General features: G+C 34.2%; 2 protein-coding genes across 2 annotated transcripts; one reads left to right on the plus strand and one right to left on the minus strand.

Moving 5' to 3' along the window:
- Nucleotides 1-1144: 1144 nt before the first annotated feature.
- LOC137393439 (Golgi to ER traffic protein 4 homolog) lies at nt 1145-18247 on the plus strand. The gene is made up of 7 exons (XM_068079991.1): nt 1145-1272; nt 4418-4496; nt 6536-6767; nt 9480-9621; nt 15284-15427; nt 17028-17173; nt 17400-18247. The coding sequence occupies exons 1-7, from the start codon at nt 1145-1147 to the stop codon at nt 17528-17530; spliced, it is 1002 nt and encodes a 333-aa protein (XP_067936092.1). The 3' UTR covers nt 17531-18247.
- LOC137394089 (uncharacterized) lies at nt 18167-25387 on the minus strand. The gene is made up of 5 exons (XM_068080808.1): nt 25359-25387; nt 23204-23325; nt 21717-21799; nt 20244-20294; nt 18167-18439 (listed from the first exon to the last, which is right to left on the minus strand). Exons 1-5 carry the CDS (start codon nt 25385-25387, stop codon nt 18167-18169), a joined length of 558 nt encoding a protein of 185 aa, XP_067936909.1.
- Nucleotides 25388-25436: the final 49 nt, after the last annotated feature.

The following is a 25436-nucleotide window of genomic DNA, read 5'->3' on the forward strand; positions in this document are numbered from 1 at the left end:
ATCGAGGCGCCGAGCCTGTGTAAGCAGCTGGTAACTCAACTGTGTCAGTGAGTCCAGCAGATATTTGTTTTCACAAATACTCTAAACTTAGTAACATCATTCATTTCTCTGAGGTAAACTAGAAAAAAGCTCCACACATTAAATAGCCAGTATGCAGCACATTTCTGGCAACATGCAGGCAGGTAGTCGGGTAATCTGTATATACTCTGGCTGACCAGCATAAGTGTTTGCTTATCAGGACTTATGATTAGTATCAACTACCTTCTCTTTAAAATTCTTACAGACTACATGCCATTCTAGTAGCTATAGTGTCAATATAATTTTTCTGCCAACCGCAATTTTTTTAAGTGTACAAGATCTATTCAAATTTCGATTACATGGTTTGCATACTTCACAGTGTAATAATTAATTACTGAGTACATCTAATTGAATTTTGTTTTTTGACTAATTCAGATAAACTTGTACTTGCCAGTTTTAATTCATATTTGTCGATAAACCCCTGATTTCATTGCACATATTTCTATTTCTCCCTTTCCTCACTCCTTTGCCTTTTGAAAACGGATAAATGTTTGTATTCAACTTTGTGTAACTATTCTATTTTGCTTGTTTTTGCATAAAACTGTATAACTATTTTTTACATAATCTAACTTTGCATATGACTATTGAAACTATGTTATCTCTGGGTTACGAATCATGAACAGAGTATTGTACTAATTTACTCTATCTAGCTTGAAGTGTTTTTATTAACATTTTAACATTTATTATAACAAGTATCAATTCTCTACAACAACTTAAAAACTTCACCAGACTAAAATCTCTATAAAATTACTTTTGATTATTCAATATTTACAAAGCTGCAGTCGCTATTCAGTTTGTCAACCGAAACAAACGTTTGGTTAATTAGGAGTTGTTCATTCTTTAAAGGTGATAGTTCTGTTTTAGAGTTTAGTGTTGATGTAGAATCTATCTACTTATTATTTTGTAGAAGCGATTCGATGTTTATGCTTTAATGCAAATGTCAACAACTGTATTCGCTGTATTGATAGTAGAGGGAGTTACGAGACGGTAAAGCATAGGGGCTCTGCGTTGATCCGAATTCTTTAGTCTTCGGAATCGTCTGCGTTTCGGATATTGCGTTTTCACGATGGATCCAACCAGTTCTTCTCAAACAAAAACCAATGGAGTTTCAAGAATTGTATCAAAACTCGAGAGTAGTATAGCGAATGGAAATTACTACGAAGCTCATCAGCTTTACAAAACATTATCTCACCGGTAAATTAAAGCTTATAAATAGACAATATTTTGTTAACCGAAATACAATACGCCAGTAAGCCTATAACTTTTGTGCGTTAATTATTTTCCAAAATTGTCGACCAAAGCAAGCATAGTTTGTAATTACATATCATAACTCACATATTAAAAAGAACAAGTTTTTACCGTCATCAATTTCTCTCGCCATGAACTAAAGAGTCAAACAGTACACTATATGTAGAACTGCAAAGTTCACTAAGAATTTCGTTTTTCAACGCTTAGGGCAGGGAGCTGTCCGTATATTTTAATATCTGCCACATTTTTTTGTAGCTTGGTCTGTGTTAATTTAGCTGTAGAATGTTTGTCTCACATTGGTAATTTTATTGTGATATGCAACACATGATTTTTTGTTTTCACTAGCTCGAACATCGTTGCTGTATTAGCTTTAGTAAGCGTATGCTCAGAAATACATTTGCTTTTATTGACTTTTCACGAATGCTCCTACAAGAAATGCTGTCTTATCATCAGTTTCAGAAACTTTGAATACTTCAATATTGTCATGTGAGTAGGGAAAGTGGGGCACATTGCAACGCGGGGCACGTTGAAACTCTCCTCAAATTTCTTGCTTACAAGTTTACACCATTTTAAATTCATACCTCACTAATTAAAGAGCTTTCTATGTCATCTTATGAGATATCTTAATTGCATGAAATAAAAAGAACAGAAATTTTGGTGAGCCATGATTTTGTAAAATTTAATGGTAATTTTTAGCCCTTTTTTATATCCAAATTTAAAGAATTGCATATCTTCTTTGTACATCATCTCATGTCAACAAAAGTCAATGGAAGAAGCTATAGACATGTTTTTTTCACAATGCACCCACCAACTTCCTGATTTTACATCATCCCGAGTTGGGATAAACATTTTGGTTACTCAGTGTCAAGTCGGGCACGTTGAAACAAAGGGTACGGGGCAAGTTGCAACATGTTTTAATGATAAGCATAGAGGGGCAAGTTGTAACATGTCACAACTTGCCCCTCTATTCTTATAGAGGGAACAGCTCGAGTAGCATTGAAACTGCTGTTTGATGCAAACTTTGATGACATAGCTAAAAGTTAATTCTCACGATGAACCCCTAAATTTCTGGTCAATATTGATATTATGACTGCAAATATTAATATATAGAAAGAAAAGTTTCAGTTTTGTATCAATACTAGCTATACTAGCCAGCATTGCCCGGGTAATAAAAAGTCTTTGGACAGAAAATTGATTTGTTTTCAACATATTACAACATTTACTATTCTAACTTTCAAACTACATATTATGAGAAAAGTTTTTTGTGTAGTTAAAATAAATTAAGAGAGAAAATACAAGCAACTGTAAAGGTTTTCAAACTTTGTCAAACAACTGTAACTTTCAAACTTCATGTCATAAGGAAAATGTTTTGTGCAGAGCAAACAAATTAAAAAAAAATAAAACGGCTAAAAATGTAAATGTAAAATAATTAGCAAGTAATAGCTAAATCAAGTCTGTTTTGCTACGATTACAATAAAAGATGATTCGGTAATGATACAATTAATACGAACTGAGAAAACAAAAATAAAAATCCTGAATGTTTAATTAATAATGATTCTTGCATAGAAGTGTGTGTATAAAAAAGAATGCTGTTCCACCAGAAGCTATCCATCAAAACTTTGAATACGACAATACTGGAGTCTCTCGATACTGGTACAAATGTAAAAATGAGATATCGTACTGTCTTTTTCTGACCGAACGGAAAGAGAATGTTGAGGCTCTGCCTACAGAGATAATACAATTGTTCACTTGAAAATATTTGGCCTTGGCTACGATTTTCAGCAATTGAGCCTTATGAAAAACTGAAAATAGAAGAAAACAAGAAAAAGCGTTGTGTTTCAAAGAGTTAATAGAATTCATAGAGTTTCAAATAATACGTCATTTTGTGTGTGCATACGCTATATGATATATGGTAATGTCTTTGGGCAACATGTCCTGTATAGCCAGTGGTAGAGCGCTTGAATTTAAAATATGTGGTTGCAATCTCCGTGAGTTCAAATCCATCAGAATGTAGAATTTTAAATTCAAAGATTTTAATAGCTATAGCTGGACATACACAAACACACAGAAATACAGACAAACTTTGATAGAGATATAGGTTTTGTTTTACTGTGGAAGTTTGTTTGTTGTGATTGTTGTACACGCGGTTTAAAGTTCACAGCAAAACTCTTTTCAAGTTTTTCTTGCTCAAATACTTGGTGGAACTTTGAATTGTTTGGCTGAAAATAAATTCAAGAAAACACCATACTAAAACTAAAATTTACTATGAAAATCAAAGACGTTTCAACGTGCACCGGGGGCACGTTGGCACACCAATTATGCAATTAGAACTTTTTTGATATTTTCCAAAGTACAACTAGCAGAAATTTGGCATACAAATAGAAAACATATTTCTGCATCATTTATGATGATCTACATTAAATTCCAATATTCTAGGAAAGCGTTATACCCAAAAATGCACTTTTTTGCAACATGCCCCACCCTCCCCTACTTTCCAATGAAGCACCAAGCATAGGTGTGGTACAACATATAATCCAATATTGTCTAACGCGTATTAAATGGTTGAACTAATTAAATTGATTTTTACAACGTAACTGACATCGCTACCAAAACATCTCACTGTCTACTGACAAAATAACCCATTTGTCCACATAAGCTGAATTTTCTCGTTATTATCTTTATCTGATGTTGGCAAATCTTTAGGACTTGCCTTCACTGCCCGATATGAAAAACTTCTGAAAAAAAGTGGAATGTGCAATTTATTGTTACAATTTGATGTAACCCATTACAATTTATCAAGGAAATATAATATTTTGTCAATATCTGGCTGTACATTACATTTGACCAGTTTCTTAAAATGGTTTTTACTATTAAAAGTGACAATTTTTCATAATTTCAACTGTATTTATTTGATTGATGGTACAGACCAAATGCGGTAACTAACCGGCCGATGATCATTTGTCTTAACTGATGTTTTGTCGTTGCGGCATTATTATTAGATTGCTTATGCTTTGGAAAAAATATCCTACAATAGTTCTGCTATTGCCTACAATTAATGCTTTTTACAACCTAGCTTGCTGGTCTTCTGCAGGTTAACAAGCAAACAAAAGCATGGAGAGGCGATCAACTATTTATATACAGGAGCATGCATGTTGCTCCGAAATAAACAGGTTTGTTTTGCTTTCCCAAGAGTGAAAAGTGAAAGTATGATTGTTTATAGTCATCAAAGGTTGTTTGTCTTTTGACCATCTGCACAAACATTTTATGATAGTTGCTCATCAGTCATTAACATTAACAATTATGTACTCTAATTTTCTTTGGCTCGATTTGTTCAGTTTAACTCATTCACAATTAGAATTCACGCCATGCAAAGATTCGCAATTTTGAGTAATCTTCATTTCATGTTACGTTGTGGGTGGCCAAGGCAAATTCTTCATACATTCATAAAAAGGGTTTAAATGGGCACTGGTAGGAATAGTTGTACATATGACACAATGAACCCTAGCTCACATGTAATTAGGCCTGTAGCATTTATATTGGTTTAAAATACAGACTGTGTATGCAGCTGTTTTAGTTTACTATGCACTTCTTTTGAAGTCCATAATAGTCCTTTTGATATTTTTTTCTTCTTTCTTGACTTGCAACAAAATTCACATTACAGTTATTTGGTATCAAAAGATTCACCATGTCTCACTCTTGTTGTGTTGTAAATGCCAAATATGTGGAAATGTGATTACAAGTTCTTAAAAGCTCAAAAATTAAAAGCCGCCGTAGATTGGAATCTCTTTATTTCGATGATGTAGCCACGAAATTTGGTTATCGTCTTGTCACGTATGTTCTCACGTGAATTGAAAGGCCAATACAAAGCTCAATATAAAACTTATCGTAGTACTAGTTTATGACAAACACTTCGGGTTTTACCGAAGACTCTATCAAATATAGATGCTCGCTTTTTACAGTTTTGTTTCGGCTTGGTCTAATTGGCAAGTCATAATCTGATCATGTGACCCAATACTTTGCAAATAATTTTTGCAGCACTTTTCGATTATCACAAGTGACCAACAGGCTCGTGATGATTATCAGATAATGATATGTACTCCTTCAAGCAAAGGCTAAAAAATTAAACGATTTTTTACGGTAAGTTATAAGATATCACTGCTAAAAGTAACAGCATTATGATGACGATAAAACAGACGCGTAAGAACAATAGACATAGTTTTATTGAATACGTGAAGTATATTTGTGAAAATATTTCGACAAATAAGGTTGCATGAAAGTGTAAACAGAAACTATCTCTCACAACTACATCACATTTGAGCCGTTTTGGAAAGGGAATCCAAACTACGGCGGTCTCGTGTGGCTGCGATTTTCTGTTCGCTTTTAAGAGCTTGTAATCACCTTTCCACATATTTTTCACCTACAACACAACAGAGTAAGACATGGTGAATCTTTTCATATCAAATAACGGTAATGTGAATTTTGTTGCAAGTCAACCTTTAAAGCTAGCCTACCATAGAAGACTGAGACAATACTATAAATTTATTTCAAAAAAATTAGTCAAGTTTACCACTTTTGTTAGGTGTGTACTGCGGGCTATCTGCGCATTTATTAAAATAATAAAAATAGCACAGGTATGTAGTTCACAGATTTTGTGAACTTTGTTGTTAACACTTTATATCTGAGGTGATTGTGATTATGTGAGTACTCCCATCATTTTTGTAGCAACGTTACAATTTTTTGTAATGGCCTAATTTCAAATACAAAAAAAACATTTGAATAATAACACTGGCTTTGATAGAAAACAGCTGTACACAATATACAGGAAGGTTACTTACTTTTGGAAATTGAACAGTAGTGTCCTCCATCACAGTTTAGCCCTAGTAAAAATATCTAGTAACAAATGTCTATGCGGTCACTGTATTTAGATTTGATCAAATGTTGATGCTGCCTAAACTCGCTGTTGGATCACCAAGTCTGTTAGTTCTTATTTTAGGCATAGGAGCACTCATTTTAGAAGAATTGTTTTTGTTTTAGGTAAATTCTTCATTAATGCTATCAACATGTGCATTCTTATTTATGTTTGTTATAATGAGCATTAACAAGCTCTGTTGGTAATCAAACTCTCCTTGACATTGGTAGTAATATATGGTGTATGAAATGATTTTTGTTTATTTTATTGCAATGTCTTACCTTCCCTTTGCTTTTGCAGATTGAGAGTGGTGCTGACCTTGCCATGACTTTGCTAGATGTGCTCAACAAGTTAGACAGTGACTCAAAATTGCAATATATTAGCAAATTAAGCTCAATTCACGCTCTCATACCACCAGATGCTGTTGAACGTAGACAATTTGTATCTAAGTCCATTAAATGTACAAAAACTGCTACGTGCACTGCTGGGTCTCCTGAGTTTCACAAAGCACTGGCGATCACGTTATGGCAAGGTATGTTTGTAGGTGAACTTGCACAAAACTGTAGTAGATTTTATCAGAAAGTATCGGTATTTTTCTATCATTTGTGGTTGTTTTTGATGTTTGAGATGATCTGACTCACAGGATGTTTCAAAATTACAATCGACAAAACTTGATCCCAGTTAAAATGCTCGGATCAAGTGAAAGTGTGATTATGACATCTATAGTCGCAACGAGGTTGACAGAATAGAGATGTGTAGTGCTGCAACATAAAGGCAATAGCCGATATCAACTATAGCAACGATAGCAACTAGTGACATCATTTTGCACGTTTTTTTTAGCATTTTAACCACGTCCAAGTTTTGTCGATTTTAATCTTGAAACATCCTGGCAATCGGATCACCTCAAACATCAAAAACAATCGCAATGCAAAAAAAATATCGATACTTTTTGATAAAATCTATTAGAATTTGGTGTTTGTTCATCGTTATGTTCATTTGTGTAGAGCATCGTTATGTTCATTTGTGTAGAGCATCGTTATGTTCATTTGTGTAGAGCATCGTTATGTTCATTTGTGTAGAGCATCGTTATGTTCATTTGTGTAGAGCATCGTTATGTTCATTTGTGTAGAGCATCGTTATGTTCATTTGTGTAGAGCATCGTTATGTTCATTTGTGTAGAGCATCGTTATGTTCATTTGTGTAGAGCATCGTTATGTTCATTTGTGTAGAGCATCGTTATGTTCATTTGTGTAGAGCATCGTTATGTTCATTTGTGTAGAGCATCGTTATGTTCATTTGTGTAGAGCATCGTTATGTTCATTTGTGTAGAGCATCGTTATGTTCATTTGTGTAGAGCATCGTTATGTTCATTTGTGTAGAGCATCGTTATGTTCATTTGTGTAGAGCGTGTTTCATTAAATAAGTGGCTCCAAAAACTTGAATCTTGTGTTAAAGTTTTTAAGAATTTTGGTGTTGTAAACAGCAGTACGGAAATAACCAACCATGCTCTAAACAAATCTAATTTACAACACATCTAGTTCAAGTTAGTGTGAGGTATGCAATGTTTTTATCACTCATTTTATCACTGAATGTACTCATTGTTAGCTTACACTTCCATTCACGTGTCTCTAGAGGTAGAGTCATAAGAAAAAAATAATTTTACTAATTACTCTATTAGTTTAGTTTTTGCATATAGTTTAGGTTCTTACCTTTATTTTGTGTAGTTTACGTAATTAATGTTATGCATTATTGAGTAAAGTATGTATCGCTGTTTTTGGTCTCTAGAATGAATTACACAAAACACGATGTATGCATGTAAGAATATTTGCTGTAACCTTCAACATTTCCGGCATGCGAAGGCAATATTGAAACGGATTAGCTTCGTATGTAGAGGTTTCTGTTGAGATGGGCTTAAGTTGAGCTTTATTTGTACTCCCAAAAGAAAATACTGTACACTAGTTGATTTTATTCTTTCCACACCCGCAATGCCTATAAGAACTGTTTAATGAATAACCTCACATAGCATTATAATTGATACACTATAAAATACTATGTAAAAACTTGAAAAAAAAACATGAAAACTAAATTTAATAAAGCAATAAGTAATTGCAAAAAGCTTTTTATTGTTATCCTGGAGACACGCAAATGGAAGTGTAGGCTTGGCAATGGAACAGCGCAGAGATATAGATAGCGATAGGGTTACGTGATGCACCTTACTCTAACAAGACTAACTGGAGTTTAAACTACAAGTACTTTGGCTTTCTTACTCTTTCTTATTTCTCTATTTTCTACTTGTTTCTTTTTTTTCACCTTTTTAATGGAATTTCGATGTTTCAAGAAACTTTGAGTCTGGTATAGTTACAATTACTACGGTGTAAAATCAAGTATTCGATGGAGTTTTACGTCCTGTATTGGAATATTTGTACATGAAAGCAATTGGAATTGAAAATTTGACTAGAACTGTCACTGTAACTTGGAGTTGGCTTCTCATGTGACTTTATTTGCAAACAATTCCCATTTAATTGTCTACTTTGATGACACTTGTGGTCAAAGAGCTCTGAATCCTGACCATGATTTGTGTTTGTAGGTTTGAATATTGCGAGACTGCAATGCTAGAGCTCGCTCATGTTCACTATTTGTCTTTACACTCTTTTTATCTTCAGATAGTGATCACGGTCGGTGACAAAGCTAGCAATAGCGACATGTTGTTATCATGTCTCTATGCATGTTTAAAAGCTTTTGTAACATACAGAATTAGCTACATGTTTGTCACAGACTACTTATGAATATCTCAAAGTATTACCTTGTGCTAATAACATCTTTAACATAATTGTGTTTAATCATCTTCATTATATAAATTTAGTTCATATCAATTCATTGTTTTTTGAAGGGGTCGAGCATTCAACCTATGATCAGCGAGTATTACTCGCAACTGTAATTGTTACAAAATTTCAACAACTCTAGAAATTATTTCCACTGTTCGTAGTTGTCAATTTTAAACAAGCTATTGTATTTTTGGTTACATGAACAGAATATAATCAATAGTTCAAAAAACAACTTTTGCCAAATTTCATGTAAGATTAAATCTGCAACACTATTGCCAGCTTTGAGTGTTGACTTTCAACACCAGTGTGAACTAGTTTCTCTACATACTTAACACGACTAGTATATTTCATATAATCATGGCTGCTATTACTATTGTGCTACTGGCATTTTAACTGGCTATTCCCATCAATCGTTTTAGAAAAAAGTTTACACGCTGCACAGTACCACTTTCTATATGCAACGGATGGTGAAAATTTTGGAAAGTTTCTTGCAGACTTTCACTGCAACCATGGTGGCTACCCGTATGAGGTGGATCTCTTTATAGCTCAGATTGTTTTGCAGTGAGTATTTGCCATTGGTTACAAATGCAGGCTTCTAATGCTTCCAACACTACCGACATTAAACAGAAAAACTAAACGCAAAACCTTCGACTACAACAACAGAAACCAAATGTTATAAATAAACCTATTTTGGTTGGATGAAAGTTGGAAAAAGTTGAGAAAACCCTTTCTTGAACTCGAGGATGACTATTTTGGCATGAGTGGTGGCAAGTAGGAAATTCTTTATTGATTAAATATTGTGTGTTCTACATAGTGAAATGTTAAATGAACAATCTATTAGCCATCATTAGTACTAAACCTCCAGGTCTGAGTGAACTGATTACTAGTGTACGTAACTAAAAAAGTGTTTGTAATCTGTGCACGCATACAACTCGATTTAAAAATTCATTACACCAACTCGAGGGTTTCTTAAATTCGACTATTTCTTTGGTAAGAACTTGCATCAACAGTTCTTGTAAGCAATGTGTTAGCTTCGCATACCGTAAAACCTCTAATTGAACGCCATGGCGCTCTATTTTTCAACCCTTCTTCTATAGTGGCCGTCAAATAGATGTTGGTGTTGTATTTTTCAAATGGCTCATCAGAATTTTTGGTTGATAAGTTTAGCCCTTTTACGCGCGAAACGATTGTAGCCTATATTTTGCTCTCTTTTTTTCCAGTGGAGCGATATTAAACTTTTTGGATGCAATAAATCCGTTAGCTTACCTCCAACTTGTCAAAGATCTCTTAATAAATATGGTTTGAGAAACCGAGAAATGTCTCTACCAGCTGTTGATATCTATTGCTTGCAATTAATCAACAATACTATAGCTTATAGCATTGCTATAGCAATGCTTATAGCCTGTGTCCTGCTTTGCAATTTGGTGGAGCTTTCAATTTTTATATCTTTTTAAATTTGAAGACATTTTTATTTTATATCTATATTTAACAATGTTGCATAAAAGCTCACTGCACTCATTGATATGTTTGTTACAGTTTGCAGCCAAAACTAGTTTTTTATGTACAATAGAGGTTACAAGCGTCGATCCATTGTAAGATCAGATTACCACAAAAGACACTATCAAACAATATGCTATAAATCTGCAAATTTATAAGTTATATGATGATAATTCATTAAATTCTACAAATATATATTCATGAACAAGTAACATAAACTAACCATACTTATAATACATGCAGAAACAAAAATAAACGTTTTTAAAACAGATTTGTTTGCATCGTTTGCTCGGCCAGCTAGGTTCTGATTGTTGCTTTCGATGGAACAAACATTTTCTGGTTGTTTAATACTTTCCACAATGTCTTCCAATCTCAACCCTTCTTCTGCACAGCATAACTAATCGATACTAACGATGAAAAATTTTTTTTAGCAGCACAAAATTTACGCGCTGTATTTTGCACAAATGCAAAGCATAAAAGTTTTGCTCGCTAAGCACAAATTTTGGTCTAAAACTAGTCATTCATATACTATCGTTAATGTAAACTGTTTTTATATACTTCGAAGTATCAAGACTGTGTTAAACAAGGAACTACTAATAGCCTGAGACAGTTACTAAGTATTTCTATGGCAATGCTTTCAAAGTTTTAACAAAAGAAAAACGAAAAGTTATGGAGTTGGACAACAAGAGAATTAATTGTTATTGATGTAAACTATTCATTATTAATATGATTTTGTGGACATTTTTCTACTGATCACTTGCTATTATGGATTCATAAAAATCAAATAATGTCAGAGTGGCAGTCAAATGGAGGTGGCGTTCAATTAGAGGTTTTACGGTAGCTATCTGAAATTAATTGAATTTACAAGCATTGCTGAATGGAGTTTAATGAAGTCTTGGTGTTGTTTGACATGGAAAAGGTAATACAGTAATACTTCAACTTACGAGTGCTCCAATTTACGAGAAACTTGAGATACGAGCAAGCTTTTAAGCAAGTTTTAGCACTAATATACGAGCCATGTTTGAGATACGAGCACGTGAGTCAGTTGCCAAGTATGCCGGAGGTGTTTTATGAGAACAGCATCACTCTGTATTTTTTAATTGCTCAGGCTATAATACGTTTGTAGCGTGTTTTTGTGTGCGATTTTCAGTGCGGAAGTATGTGAATTAAAAGTACTGTGCGTAGTCCGAAAGTTTGCCAGTAAAATGAAAGATAATGCAAAGAAAAAGCAAATGATAACAATTGATATTAAACGGAAAATTATTGAAAAATATGCGAAATGTGTATGCGTGATTGAGCTAGCTCAGCAATGTGACCGAAATATATCCACAATGATCAAACAGAAGGATTATATTCAGGGCATTTAGTTCGCAAAAGGACTAACCATAGTTTCTAAACGGCGCAGCGATCTTCATGACCGCTGATGTTGGAACTGCTCAAGCATTGGATAAACGATAAACAATTGGCCGGTAACATCGTAACTGAAACGATGCTATGTGAAAAGGCCGGTGGTATAGCAAAACAATAAAAATAGACATTTGGGCAAGTTGGCTAGTGGTCGTGCATTAAGACTTTGTGACGACACTTGTGTTCGCCCTAATCGCAACATGTTGAAAGGGCGACAAAAGCAAACATCCTTAGATAGGTTTATCTTAAAATGGCCGGCTAGTCGTGAAAGTGAAATAAAGGAAAAATTAGCTAACCAGCGAGCAACTTAAAACTATGAACGCCGAAGATATTTTAATTCCGTTAAGTTAAAAATGAAAGTTTGCTTTTAGGTTTGCTTCTAAGTTTGTCTTTTAAGACTTTGATTAAATTTAAATTCATCAAAGTCAACTGTTGTAATGAAGGATAACTTATATCTCCCTCTGGCAAATTCTAGCGTTAGCTGCTATTGTAGGTATTTAATTTTACATTTTAATTAATCACATTTCTTTGCATTATTTTTTATTTGTTGTTTTTGAAAGCATGTGCTAAGTTAGGTCCATAACCAACACATTCTTTCTGTTACAATATCTTGTTTTGAGTGTTTTATTTGAATTTTTTAGTGTATGGAAACCAATCAATATATATTTAATTGTTCTATATATAAATAAATTGCACAAACACGCGAGTAAATTGACATACGAGCTCAGTCTCCGAACGCATTAAGCTCGTAAGTCGAAGTATGATTGTAGTTCTCTGCAATTCTGGATCGGGCTCTTTGCACTCTCCTTTATTCTAAAACTAAATTCTTAAATTATTCTAAACTGAATAGTAAACAGTAAAATATGGATTTGACTTATGTGATACCCAATTGATAGCTTGTTTAGATGGTGTTGAGGGTAGTTGAACAATTAGTGAAAGAAAAGCAGTGTAAAAATAAATTTATGAAATGTCAGCATTTTCTTACTCTTCACATCAGTACCTATCAACTGAAGACGGCAGTGGCTTTTGCAGCTGTTGTAGCTGTACCAATTAAAGCGTTTCCAAATTCTTGGGTTTTACAAATAATATAATTTATTTTTCATATTCCTTGGCATGGTTGTGTAGAGCCAAAGGAAATTACAAGGTAGTCCTGACATATTAGCATTTCCAGTCGGTTGTGTGTTGGCTATATATTTAGTCTGTTTTTAATTATAAGTGTTATACGCAACAGAGAAGTAAATGTTAAAACTAAAACCTGATAAATTTATTTCTTTGTTCCATATTTTTTCCTGTCCTGTTTTTGCTAAAACTAATATCATGAATTCAATATATTGGGGAGACTGGTCCATCACTCATACTCTACTCTGGTATGGAACTTAACAGATCTTTATCATCACTCATTCTCTACTCTGGTATGGAACTTAACAGATCTTTATCATCACTCATACTCTACTGTGGTATGGTCCTTAACAGATCTTTATCATCACTTACACTCTACTGTGGTATGGAACTTAACAGATCTTTATCATCACTCATACTCTACTGTGGTATGGAACTTAACAGATATTTATCATCACTCATTCTCTACTCTGGTATGGAACTTAACAGATCTTTATCATCACTCATACTTTACTTTGGTATGGTCCTTAACAGATCTTTATCATCACTTACACTCTACTGTGGTATGGAACTTAACAGATCTTTATCATCACTCATACTCTACTGTGGTATGGAACTTAACAGATATTTATCATCACTCATTCTCTACTCTGGTATGGAACTTAACAGATCTTTATCATCACTCATACTTTACTTTGGTATGGTCCTTAACAGATCTTTATCATCACTTACACTCTACTGTGGTATGGAACTTAACAGATCTTTATCATCACTCATACTCCACTCTGGTATGGAGCTTAACAGATCTTTATCATCACTCATACTTCACTGTGGTATGGAACTTAACAGATCTTTATCATCACTCATACTTTGCTCTGGTATGGACCTTAACAGATCTTTATCATCACTCATACTCTACTGTGGTATGGAACTTAACAGATCTTTATCATCACTCATACTCTACTCTGGTATGGAACTTAACAGATCTTTATCATCACTCATACTCTACTCTGGTATGGAACTTAACAGATCTTTATCATCACTCATACTCTACTGTGGTATGGAACTTAACAGATCTTTGCCATCTATATCTATTAATGCTGGTTCACACTATGTGGCCCCATGTTGGAGTGGTCCTTTCGGCGTTCATCGTTGAATATGTGCACCGTAAACCAATGGCATAGACAAAATAACATGGATGCGTCAGGAAAGTTTTCAGCTAACAAACTTTCCCGACCGTTCGCCGAGCACTAACGACAGCCTGTACAATGTGTACCGCTTCGGCAATGGTAATTCGTTGTCGCGGATAGTGTGATCTATTTATTTCCGTTCATGACAGTAGTATGACTAGTAGTTGATTCGAACATGCGGCAACAAAAATGTTCCTTCACGAAAAATTGAAAAAAAATGAAAACACTACGTAAAGCAGTATTTCTGACGCAAACACAGGTCGGTTTGTGACATTGTTATCACCAATGATCACCAAAGTATCGTGGCATCAATGCCGGGATACGGCGATATAGTGTTAACAAGCCTTTAGCCATGAAGACTCACGGATTTTTTTAACTCCGTAATTCCAATATTTTCCATTAGCCTGTGTCGCAAAATTCTGCTCATTAGTAGCGAAAAGCAAGAAAGTATTATTGTGTTACTGATATTCTGATATTGTGATATTTTCCGTGTAGATAAAGATGAATCATTAAGGCAGCCAGTGCCAGAATCTTGTTGGGTGACCAATAAAACGGATTATGTAAAGATTCAGGCTTGTTCAGTTATTTTTAGCAAGATGTAATTAGCGCTTATCGCAGATGGTTTTCAAAATGTCATGTCAGAATACCTCATTTATTCAAATTTAATTCAATTTTCACACATTCTAAGTACTTTTTTTGTTAGGCAGTTATGTTACACCACAGAATTCCGGTGGTTCTTTACTTCTTGTAATGCACTCAGCCGTCTCTGTCATTTTTCACAGATGCTCCATCTGCTTGTACCAGCTGCTCCTTTCTAATTTGCTCTACAAGGAATAAATAATTAGCATATTCTTGCAAACATTGTCTGGGAGTCCTGAAGCCGCTAACCCACCCCTTCTCCGGAAGGTGTAAATACTCACTGGAAGTTGGAAGTACTAACCTGCCCCTTTTCTACGCATGGAAATCTGTTCTTGCGAAACTCTGCAATTATTTCACTCGCAATATTTTAGGTTGCTGTGCCTGAAGAACTGGACAACTGCCAATGTAACATTTTGCACTTATGTGAATAGCCATCCAGATGTACAGAAGGAGGACACGTTATTCTATCCTCCTCTACTCAACTTTCTTCATTTCCTCTTGCAGGCAGTCAAAGAGTACGCAGTTAGTTCGCTCACATGAGTTTAAAAAAGGCATAGCACATTACCAAATACTGAATGACTTTAGCAGCTAGTTATTAACAAAATGCCCCTGCAAGTCTTTGACATGTTGGTTTGTTGTTCTGTTACTAAACAGTAGAAAGATCATATCCACCTGAATGTCTTAGCATTTATGATACAAAAATTGTGTGGAGTCGTCCATTTAGCGTGCTGTGGTTGTCAGCTTATTTGTATTATCTTTGCATATTAATTATAAATAGCTGCCTTTACACCTGTCACATTGTGAAAATAACTGTCTTTACACATGCGTCATTGTAAAAATAACTGTCTTCACACATGTCACATTGTGAAAATAACTGTGTTTACACATGCGTCATTGTAAAAATAACTGTCTTTACACATGCGTCATTGTAAAAATAACTGCCTTTACTCATGTCACACTGTAAAAATAACTGTCATTAAGGAGTTGAAAGAATTTTGCTGGCACCCTGCTGAGTCAACCAAATGCAAAGACATTTGGCAAAGGAACATATTTGTTGTTAATGTATGATAAATTCTGTGAGATAAAAATATTCGCCCAAGGGATACTCATTCAAAGTCATATCCTATTGAGTCACATTCTGCTTATAGGTATCTCAGAAAATTATCTTTTTCAACAGTTAATCTTGCATAATCCGGTGTTCACATAAAACTTCAAGGTTTTGTGCGCCAATTCTTTGTTTCCATGAAGTAAATTTGATTCTGCTGATGGTAAATTCCTAACCCTACCGGTATATTTCATGCTATTTATGGCATTTATGATAGCAGCATTGATTAAGCTTCTGATTTTTAATATGTTTGGTTTGATGTCGTTGTAAATTTTGCTAGTGAAAGCTAGATTCTGTAAAAGTATTTACTTTGGAAAGTCTAAAAATAGGTTTTCTTCTTGCAAAGGATGTATAAGAACAGCTCTAACCAATCGCATAACTGGAGCTTTTGTATTGTTTGTTTTCAAAACCCGTACTGGGCTTCCATACAGTCTGTGTTTCCTTGCCGTAGCCTTTAGTGAGCGCATTGGCTAAAGGTTCTTTCCATGCAGTAATATAATACTTTGGATAAAAATGTTGTTTTGCTATTCTAGACATAATGACAATTAATGGTATTCGCTTATATCATAACTGGTGAAAAGAGAGGTTTTTCAGTGTAATAAATAAACCTATTGAAATTACTCTTTTAGAATAAAGGAATACTATTGTAGTTACTCTCACACAAAATACTCCCTACACACATACACTGCAGAAATATTTTACGCTACATAGAAATGTATGGGCTATATGTAGCAACTCATCGACCTATTTAACAGCCATTTTTTGATATTTATTGAATTTTGCACGCTTTAATATTTAAAGCTAGGTAGTCGCGTCTTCTAGAGTTTTCATTTAGCCCTTCTTATTGCTAGTTTCTTCTCATTTTTATATCCACAGGTAAATAAATAATGTCTCTAATTTTCTTAGATTAGATTTCTCTGATATCTGTAACAGTTTTGTGCAAAATGCACAGCCACAGGAAAATTGAGCAGTAGCCCTTGTAAACATAGTATTTTATTTTGATGTTGTAGTGGCATGTCGCTGCAGGTGTTTGCTATTCTCTGCGAAAAGTACCAGGTGTCACTTTCTCGTGATCCCATCTATAAAACGTATCTTGACAAAATTGGACAGAACTTCTTTGGAGTTCCTGCACCAGCTGGTTCGGGTGGACTTCTTGGTAAATTGATGGCTTGGCATGAAGTTTTGTGTTCTGCTAACAGATTTGTAATCTTTATTTATAGGCAAACATGAATTAGTACCTATAACAATCTGTTTTGAATGGACTGGTTGTAGTTCATATTCACATTGATTGTTTACATATTCTCTATTTGGTGCAGTGCAGAGCTTCATTGTCTTGTTCTGAATTTCTAGTCAGTTATAGTGTGATGAATTGGCTGTTTTAGGAGGCCTCTTAGGTAGCTTGTTTTCTGGAGCTTCTGAGGAGGACGTAGAGACGCATACCATGGGCCCGACTTCCTCGCAACCAAGGCAACCCCAATCACCTCGAACTTTTGAAACAAGTGATTTAGATTAGTAATATAGTTATAATGAAACTCCTATGCTCGAATTATTTGTGCTTGATTAGAACACCTGTGGGACAGTGTCAGCTAGTGTTATCTACCCACGCTTAGTCCTAAAGTCATCAATTATGCTCTCCTTCACATTTTATCTTTGGTGTGGTTGCCAAAATTTGTCCTAAAATTATGCAATAGGTGTCACTGGAATGCTGGTGTCTGGGTCTTCACAGCTTATCTTGTCTACTTTTGCAGGACACATCGCATTGCTACTATTTTTCTCACCTCCACCTGTTTTTGTTTGATTAAATTAGTGTAACTATGCTGATTAAACATGTCATTTGCTATATTCACACCAGTAGCCATACAAGTATCCTGACTCGTCTATGGGCAAGCCTGTTTGATAGTGTCTGTTGTTATGGTAGCAGACTCATCAATTGTGTCAAACAGAATTATTGCATTTCTCCAAAATAATTAAACAAAAGTGTATTGCCATAGTTGCCTCATTTGCATTCTAACACCTGATGCTCATTTGTATTTGGTCACATGTGAAAAGATTCATCAGCTGGAAGTGGTACACTCTACAGGTGTTAGATGGAAACACTTGCAATGTTGCGATATCACATGTATTAAAATCTATGAATAATTAAATAATATCAATAATGAGGTATCGGGGCTGGTCCACCTACTGGAGGAGCAGGTGGAAACTGCGATACAAATTTTGGATATGGAACTGGAACATGCTTCACGTAAACATAATCCTTCACTTTCCGCCGCAAGTTGATGTTTTCTGATTTTAGGTTCATGTTTTCGTATCGTAGATCCTCGTTTTCTCGAACCAACCTTTTCTTCTGTTCGCATAGCTCTGATACTGTCTCTCGTTCACTCTTAAGGCATTCAATTACAGTTTTCAGATCTTTTCTGTACATCTGCAGAAATCAATACCCAGATGGCATTACGGAGAGCAAAATACACTAAGCATTCAGATTTTGTTTCCAATAGATATCATAATTGTAACACTTAGGCCAAGGTGTTGTGTGATATGCTACTGTATTTCCATAGAAATAATTGCTGGGCTGAATTCCTTAAATGTGAACCATTGGAAAGCTGAGCTTCATTGAAGCTTGGTAAACAAAGCGGTTCTAGCTCTGTGCATTTATATAAATATTTTAATAAAACATTTAGAACACTACCAATTTTATTCGTAACAATATTATTTAATTTGTTAGGGTAAAAGTTGATAGGGAACTTTTTTCATGTTGTGCATACGTCGGGATGAATACAACCATTTTACTAGCAAAAATACATCTAAATGTACATGATCAAAACTTGTTAATGTTCAAAACAGTGATTGAAATTTTTACTTTCAAACAGTTAAACCCTAAAAACAATGCCTTTTCCATGAACTGAATTTGACAGTAAATCTCCCCAAGTATATAGTCATTCAGTACCAGTGTAGCAGGAATCGAAAATAATCATAGGCTTTGAGTGACTCATAAGTAGGCATTGAACAGAAAATAGGAGGAAACGCGGTTAGCTTCATTTCATTAAATTCATAATCCTTTAGGTTTCGCCACTAACATTAATTTTGGATAACTCATTTGGAATAAGATTAATTAACATTACGCTAAGAATTGTTCTTAGTCTTTTCAGCTGCATCTACTATCTTTTCGCAGAAAAGTCTACCAGGTATGTTCCTTTTACTTCTGATTGAATGAAACTGGCAAGGTGATAGCTATTTTTTGAGACTATTTATTAAAAGCAGTGCTGCTGCGGGTAGCTTAGGCAATAACAGTAATATGGCACAGATAGATATAAAGTGATGAGTCAATACTCTGGCATGATGAGTAGGTAGCAGGTGATTTTGGTAAAACAGTAAGGTTCATGTTGTAAAATTTTCTTTCATTTACTGATCCTCTAGCATACTGGAGGCATTAGGTGGAGAACATATGTGTTTGCCCAAGCGTAAAGCTGTAGATGAGATAAAGTATGCAAGTGGTATACCTGTACATGTACCCTAGTGTGTATATCTATACATGACCAAGTTTACATGTGTGTATCCTTATACACATGTGTACCCATATAGGGGTATGGATCCAAGTGTACAGATGTGTATCGGCGTATGTACCTAAATTTACATGGTATGCATATGTACCCAAACGTGCACAAGCATAAATATGTTTTTGTGTATAAATGTGCCCGAGCGTGTATGTATGTGTGGTATGTGTGGACAAATGTATGTTTGTGTATGTTTATATGCATAATTGTATGCATAATTGTATGCATTTGCATGTATAATAAACATGTATGTATATGCGTGCAAGTGTCCATGTGTGTGCACAAAATGTACATTCATGTATATAATGTGCCAAGTCAGCATTGTTAGCAACTGCTTTTAAATACACACTTTTCTTTAGCTCATGAGAAACTTTAGCTTTAGATCAATTGCCCGACATTCATAGACATGAAAGCATCTATCTCTTTTTATTATTCAAACTGGTTGTGCTCTTGTTCACTGCTGGATCACTTTTTAAACTTTAGAATGAGCTATCATTCTATTGAACTCGAGCTATGATATTTGGTATGAAGTCTTGGCCTTTCATAGCTGATTAGTACAGGTGAAGATATACATGCATAGCCATGTAGGAGAGTTGCATATAGTGTGTAACTAAAAGTTTAATCTAGGATTTGACAGAAGTAACCACATCTGGTAATTCATGATATTTAGATTACCTCATTCTGATCACTCAGTCTTCGACACGTCGTGTCCAGTGCATCAATTTCCTATAAAACATTATAAGGGTATACATGTATGCCTATATATGTTATCTAAACTGTAGTAAACAACCTAGTAGATTAAGAGCCTCAAAATGATGTATAGGATGGTTTAATTTGAGAAGATACCGCTAGGTAGATATTGACTTTACATGTACCGGTCAATTTGGTTCAAAGCAAATTAAACCATGAGACCAAAAACAGTTGAGGTAAATAAAAGGTTTAGATGAGTTAGGAAAGCGAAGTACCAGAGATTATATGAAAATAAGGAGGCTGCTAGAGTTTTGCCAACTGCTGTATGTTCAACCATTGTAAAAAGTTCAATTCTATATTTCTTGAATTAGTTAGCCTCTTTTACACAATATTATACATACTATAAAATTGTATTGAACCTTTGTAAGAATTCGTAAAGCAATTTTATACATAATAATGAAATTATTTGATATTGATGCGTGCTCACAAAAGTAAGGCTCTGCTAAAAAAGATCTATATTGCATTGTCAACATCTTTCTTTGTGCATGAAGACAAACAAATCCTTTGACAAGTACACATTTTAAAGCCTTTAAATTACTTCAAAGCATGTTGTTTAGGAACAGCTAGCGTATCACCTTAAATGAGGTTGCAAACGATCAGCGTATCACTACTTAGGATCGGATACAATTGCACATCTGTTTTAAGTTGTCGCATGATCAAGCTTACGGGCCTCATTAGCAGAAATCCAGCCGCTGATTATCAGGTCATCGTCCACCCGGTTACTGTTTATACTGCATACCAGGAAAATCAGTTTACAATAATATTATGTTGTAATACTGTTGCTACATGGGCCGGCGAGAAAGGAAAAAGATAAGTTCTGATATGCAATAAACTTTGGAAATTATTATATTTAAAAGCTATATGTGTGCATATTCGGAAAAAATTAATTTGATTTTATAGACCCTAAGTTATGGAATGAAGCAGATTAGTGGGCTCTCTCCAAGGGTAGGTTATCAGCTATGTAAAGTATTTTCTGAACTAAAAAGTACACTCAATTTGATAGTTGAGCTTCTAGTGAACAAACTGCAATTGCTTTATTGTATTAAAGTGCTCACAAGCAGAAGTTTTTATTGGTCATGTCAGAATTTTGTTTGTAGGCTTGCTGCAATATTATTGTTACAAGTGTAATTTGAGATCTAAAATTAATTAATTTTACTTAACTAATAGTTGTAGACTTTTTTGCTGCAATACAAGATAATGTAAAGCTTTCTTGTTCAGAATCCTCTTGCATAACAAAGCATTTGTGTTAGTGGGATGAGATATTGTTGGAAGGCGCAGCTGTACAATGTTTGTCTGTATCATATTGATAATTTATTCACCCTTGTTCTCGATTCCCAATACCGGCATATCTGCTGCTATAATGCCTTATCATAATTCACCATTCTTACAATGGCTTACCTTTCTCAGACATGTCTCTTCTCGAGCTGCTTTACCCAGCTTCCGGTCTATCTCATCAAGTCTCCTGCTGTTTCGAGCATATTCTAAAAAAGAGGCCATCACAACTCTTGCATTAATGAACTATTAAAACTATTTTTCTGTCACATTATGCAATGCATTCTTGCCATTTAGTCAATGAATTGGCTAAAATCAACTAAAGGTCATGTAAGTGTTGTTCCATGATAAATAATAACAAAGAAAACAGGGCAAGAATAATTGTTTTTATAAAATGTTGTTATTATATTATTCTAAATGTAATCAACAAATAGCATAATGATGTGAGCAAGTGGTTGGACACTTTTTTTTGTTTTTTTTCTCTTAGTTTTAACTTGCTCAGTGATTATTATTTGATAGTGATGCGTGCTCACAAAAGTAAGGCTCCCATATCTTTTTCTTGCCTTTGTTATAAGAAATTTCAAAAAGTTGATTTAGATACTAATAGTAAATATACTATAATTTATACTGGGCATAGCGGCTGCTTGTTGCTCTAATCTCTCTGCATAGCAGCTGCTTGTTGCTCTAATCTCTCTGCATAGTCAGTTTAGTTTTATATGAAAGAAATTGTAGACAAATGTGTTACCCTTTCGTAAGCTCTTGTAATCTTTCTAAAATTTAAAGGTTTTCACATATAGAAACTATATATCTTTATTTGTTTGCTATACTATCTGGCCGGTCATTCAGTTCAGCTTCTTGTATAGACACACCACCTTCTTTACCAAACTATATGGTAAGGGAAAGAACTGGTTAGGCAGTGGTTGAACCAGACTTATGATGTCTACAAAGCTGTCAAAGCTACTAAAGCTTCCAAAGAGCGACGCTTTGCATAGTTTGAAATGACAACAATTTTTACTAGATTAAAAATGATTCTGATAGGGTGGAAATTCCATTTTTAACAATTCTTGTATTATTGGTGCGTGATGATGATTCGCTAATAACAGCATGAACAAAAAATTGGAAAAATGGTACTTGTTTTTTCTTAAGTGGTCCAATCAAACACGACCTTCAGTAGCATCTGTTAGAGCGAATCAAGTATGACTGATGCAGGTCGATCACTAGTTTTTTGTCTTACGATGGTCTCTCCAATTGAAGCTTTTGAGATAACAAAAACTAAATGCGATTGTGGTTCAGTCCGCATCCTTAAGTTCTACTCCGTAACAGCAAAGCGATGCTGCAGCTCCGGTTTTTGGTCCCTATTCTCAAGTTATGCTCACCTGGTACATGTACAATTTTTTAAACATTCATATCACAAAAAGCATCTTTTGTTAAAAACGATATTGCGCTTGCAATAATATATTTATATACATCGAAAAAGAAATTGAATAAATCTACCAATTCTAAATAATTTATGATTAACACAGCCTGATAGAATGTGACAGTTTTATTTGAAGACAATGGAGCTGAAACAGATCAGTAAAACGGCAGTTAGCTTTCAAGAGAGAAGCGATCACTTTGTAAGGTATAAATCGCTTTCTTTGTCAACTCTTCGTCAACTTCTAATGATCGGGTGTAAATCTTTCTGAGAGTTTTTTCATATCGTTCAGTTTCATGTATGTAGTCCTCTAGCAGGTCCCTGCAAAGAGCGCAAGGCAAGATTGCTCATGATATGGCTTTCCTTTGGCATGATTGGTCAGTTAATATCATTTCTTAAGTCTTAATCTCTTTTTAATACCATAGGCACTTTATGACTTGCCTAACTCATTTAGCGCATGGAAAATTTCTTATTTATCTATTTGTGCAAAGGCAAAATCGTACGATGTGTGTGGTCACACAGCCAGCTGCAATTATAGTAGCCCAGCGCTTCCTGCCACTGAATCCGTTCAATCAGCCAGTTGTCATCAGTGATTGTGTTCAGATTGTGTGATGATTAATGAGAAAAGTGATTAGTTTAGTTTCTTTTTAACTTGATTATTAGTGTCTCATTAAATAAATATAAAACATAATATATAAACATATAATATATAAACAATATATGAAAATAATATATAAATGTATAATATATAAACAATATATAAACATAATATATAAATGTATAACAAAATATAAACATATAATATATGAACAATATATAACATAATATATAAATGTATAATATATAAATGTATAACATAATATAAAAACATAAAATATATGAACATAATATATAAATGTATAAAATATAATATATAAACATATAATATATAAACATATATATAAACATATAATGCACGAATATACAATCATATAATATATAAACTTAATGCAGGTATTCAACAGTTTTTGCGAGTAGCAGTACTATTTGATTTAATTAATAACACCAAAACTTCAAATTCGTAGTGAGGGGGAATAAGCAGATTTGCAGGTTCTGTCTTACACAAATTTCTAACAAACTTGCAAACTAATAAAAAAGCTTTTTTCTGATACAACTCTTTTTGCCTGGGCAAATAAGAATAGCTATAATAATTATATAATGTTTATACATCACGCAGAGGTCAGCATTTTTGCAAAAGGTTGGAGTAAGATTAAAAAAACTAGAACAAAATTTTAAATTAAAATAAGTAACTGTATATATTTTTTGGAATTTGCCAAAATTGTAGGAAATCAAATGAAGATTTATAGATTTACAAAGTCACAGACTTGCTTCACTTTCATCAGCTCTAGTTGCAGTGTACATTTCACATAGTCAAATACATTGAGGTTCGGAGATACAATTAACAAAGAAACCAATTTACTGAATGTTTGTCTGAACAAATGTTTGCAAAGGCAAAGATTGACCAAATACAATGGCTCACTGCAACGGAAAGTGAACACTTGATATCAATAGATAAAAAGGCAAAAATTAGAAGATGCGTGTCGGAGGTTGTAATACGGCGCTGACGGTATGTTATGACTACGGTTTCTTTAAGCAGGATATAGTTGTTATGTTCATCGCATTATTAGTGAAATGCAAAAAGTATTAATTTACAAAAGTAGTATGACAACGAATTATTTATTTCAGCATAGCTCATTGGTTACTTGACTTCGGAAAAGTGGAGACGTAAATCCGCTGGTATCAAGTTAATCTTAAAGGTCAAGTTAATATCAACCTATTAAAATATCATTACAATACTTGGGACATAGCCTTTTGTCCCTTAATGATTCGCCAAACTTTCTACAACAGGTATTTTTATCTCATGACACTTATATCAAAATAATTTTTTGTTCAACCTCGAAATTTTTCATTGCAATATAGATTACTTCATTATTTTTAAATTGATAGCTGAGTTGTGGATATTTTGTGTATGAGATTATATTTGATCGCAGTAGATATTAGTAACACCTAGGCTAACATTACAGTCTTAATCTCAAGGTAGATAAGCTATAAGCTAGGCAAAGACTTGGCGCCTTTTGGCGGGAGTGACTGAATGTTGTGGCTTGTTCTATCCTGAGCAACCTTTTTTACAGCGCCCATCTCGCTTAGTCACTGGTGACTCACCAGTAGTCAGGAACTTTTGGCAGAGTCTTTGATGTAGAAGTCGTTTAAAGAATTTGCCGTTTTATGAGTTTATTTCGTAGAAAATCACAAGATAATGTTATATATAATTAGAAATCCCGTGCCATAAATTACTTTGCGCATATTCTACTAACCTCAATGAGCGGTTGCTCACAGTCAACATGTCATTCTCAGATGTAAGTTGAAAATTTTTCTTTTCTAATTCGGCGCAT

This window comes from Watersipora subatra, chromosome 4 (assembly GCF_963576615.1).
Source record: "Watersipora subatra chromosome 4, tzWatSuba1.1, whole genome shotgun sequence".
Lineage (NCBI taxonomy): Eukaryota > Metazoa > Bryozoa > Gymnolaemata > Cheilostomatida > Watersiporidae > Watersipora > Watersipora subatra.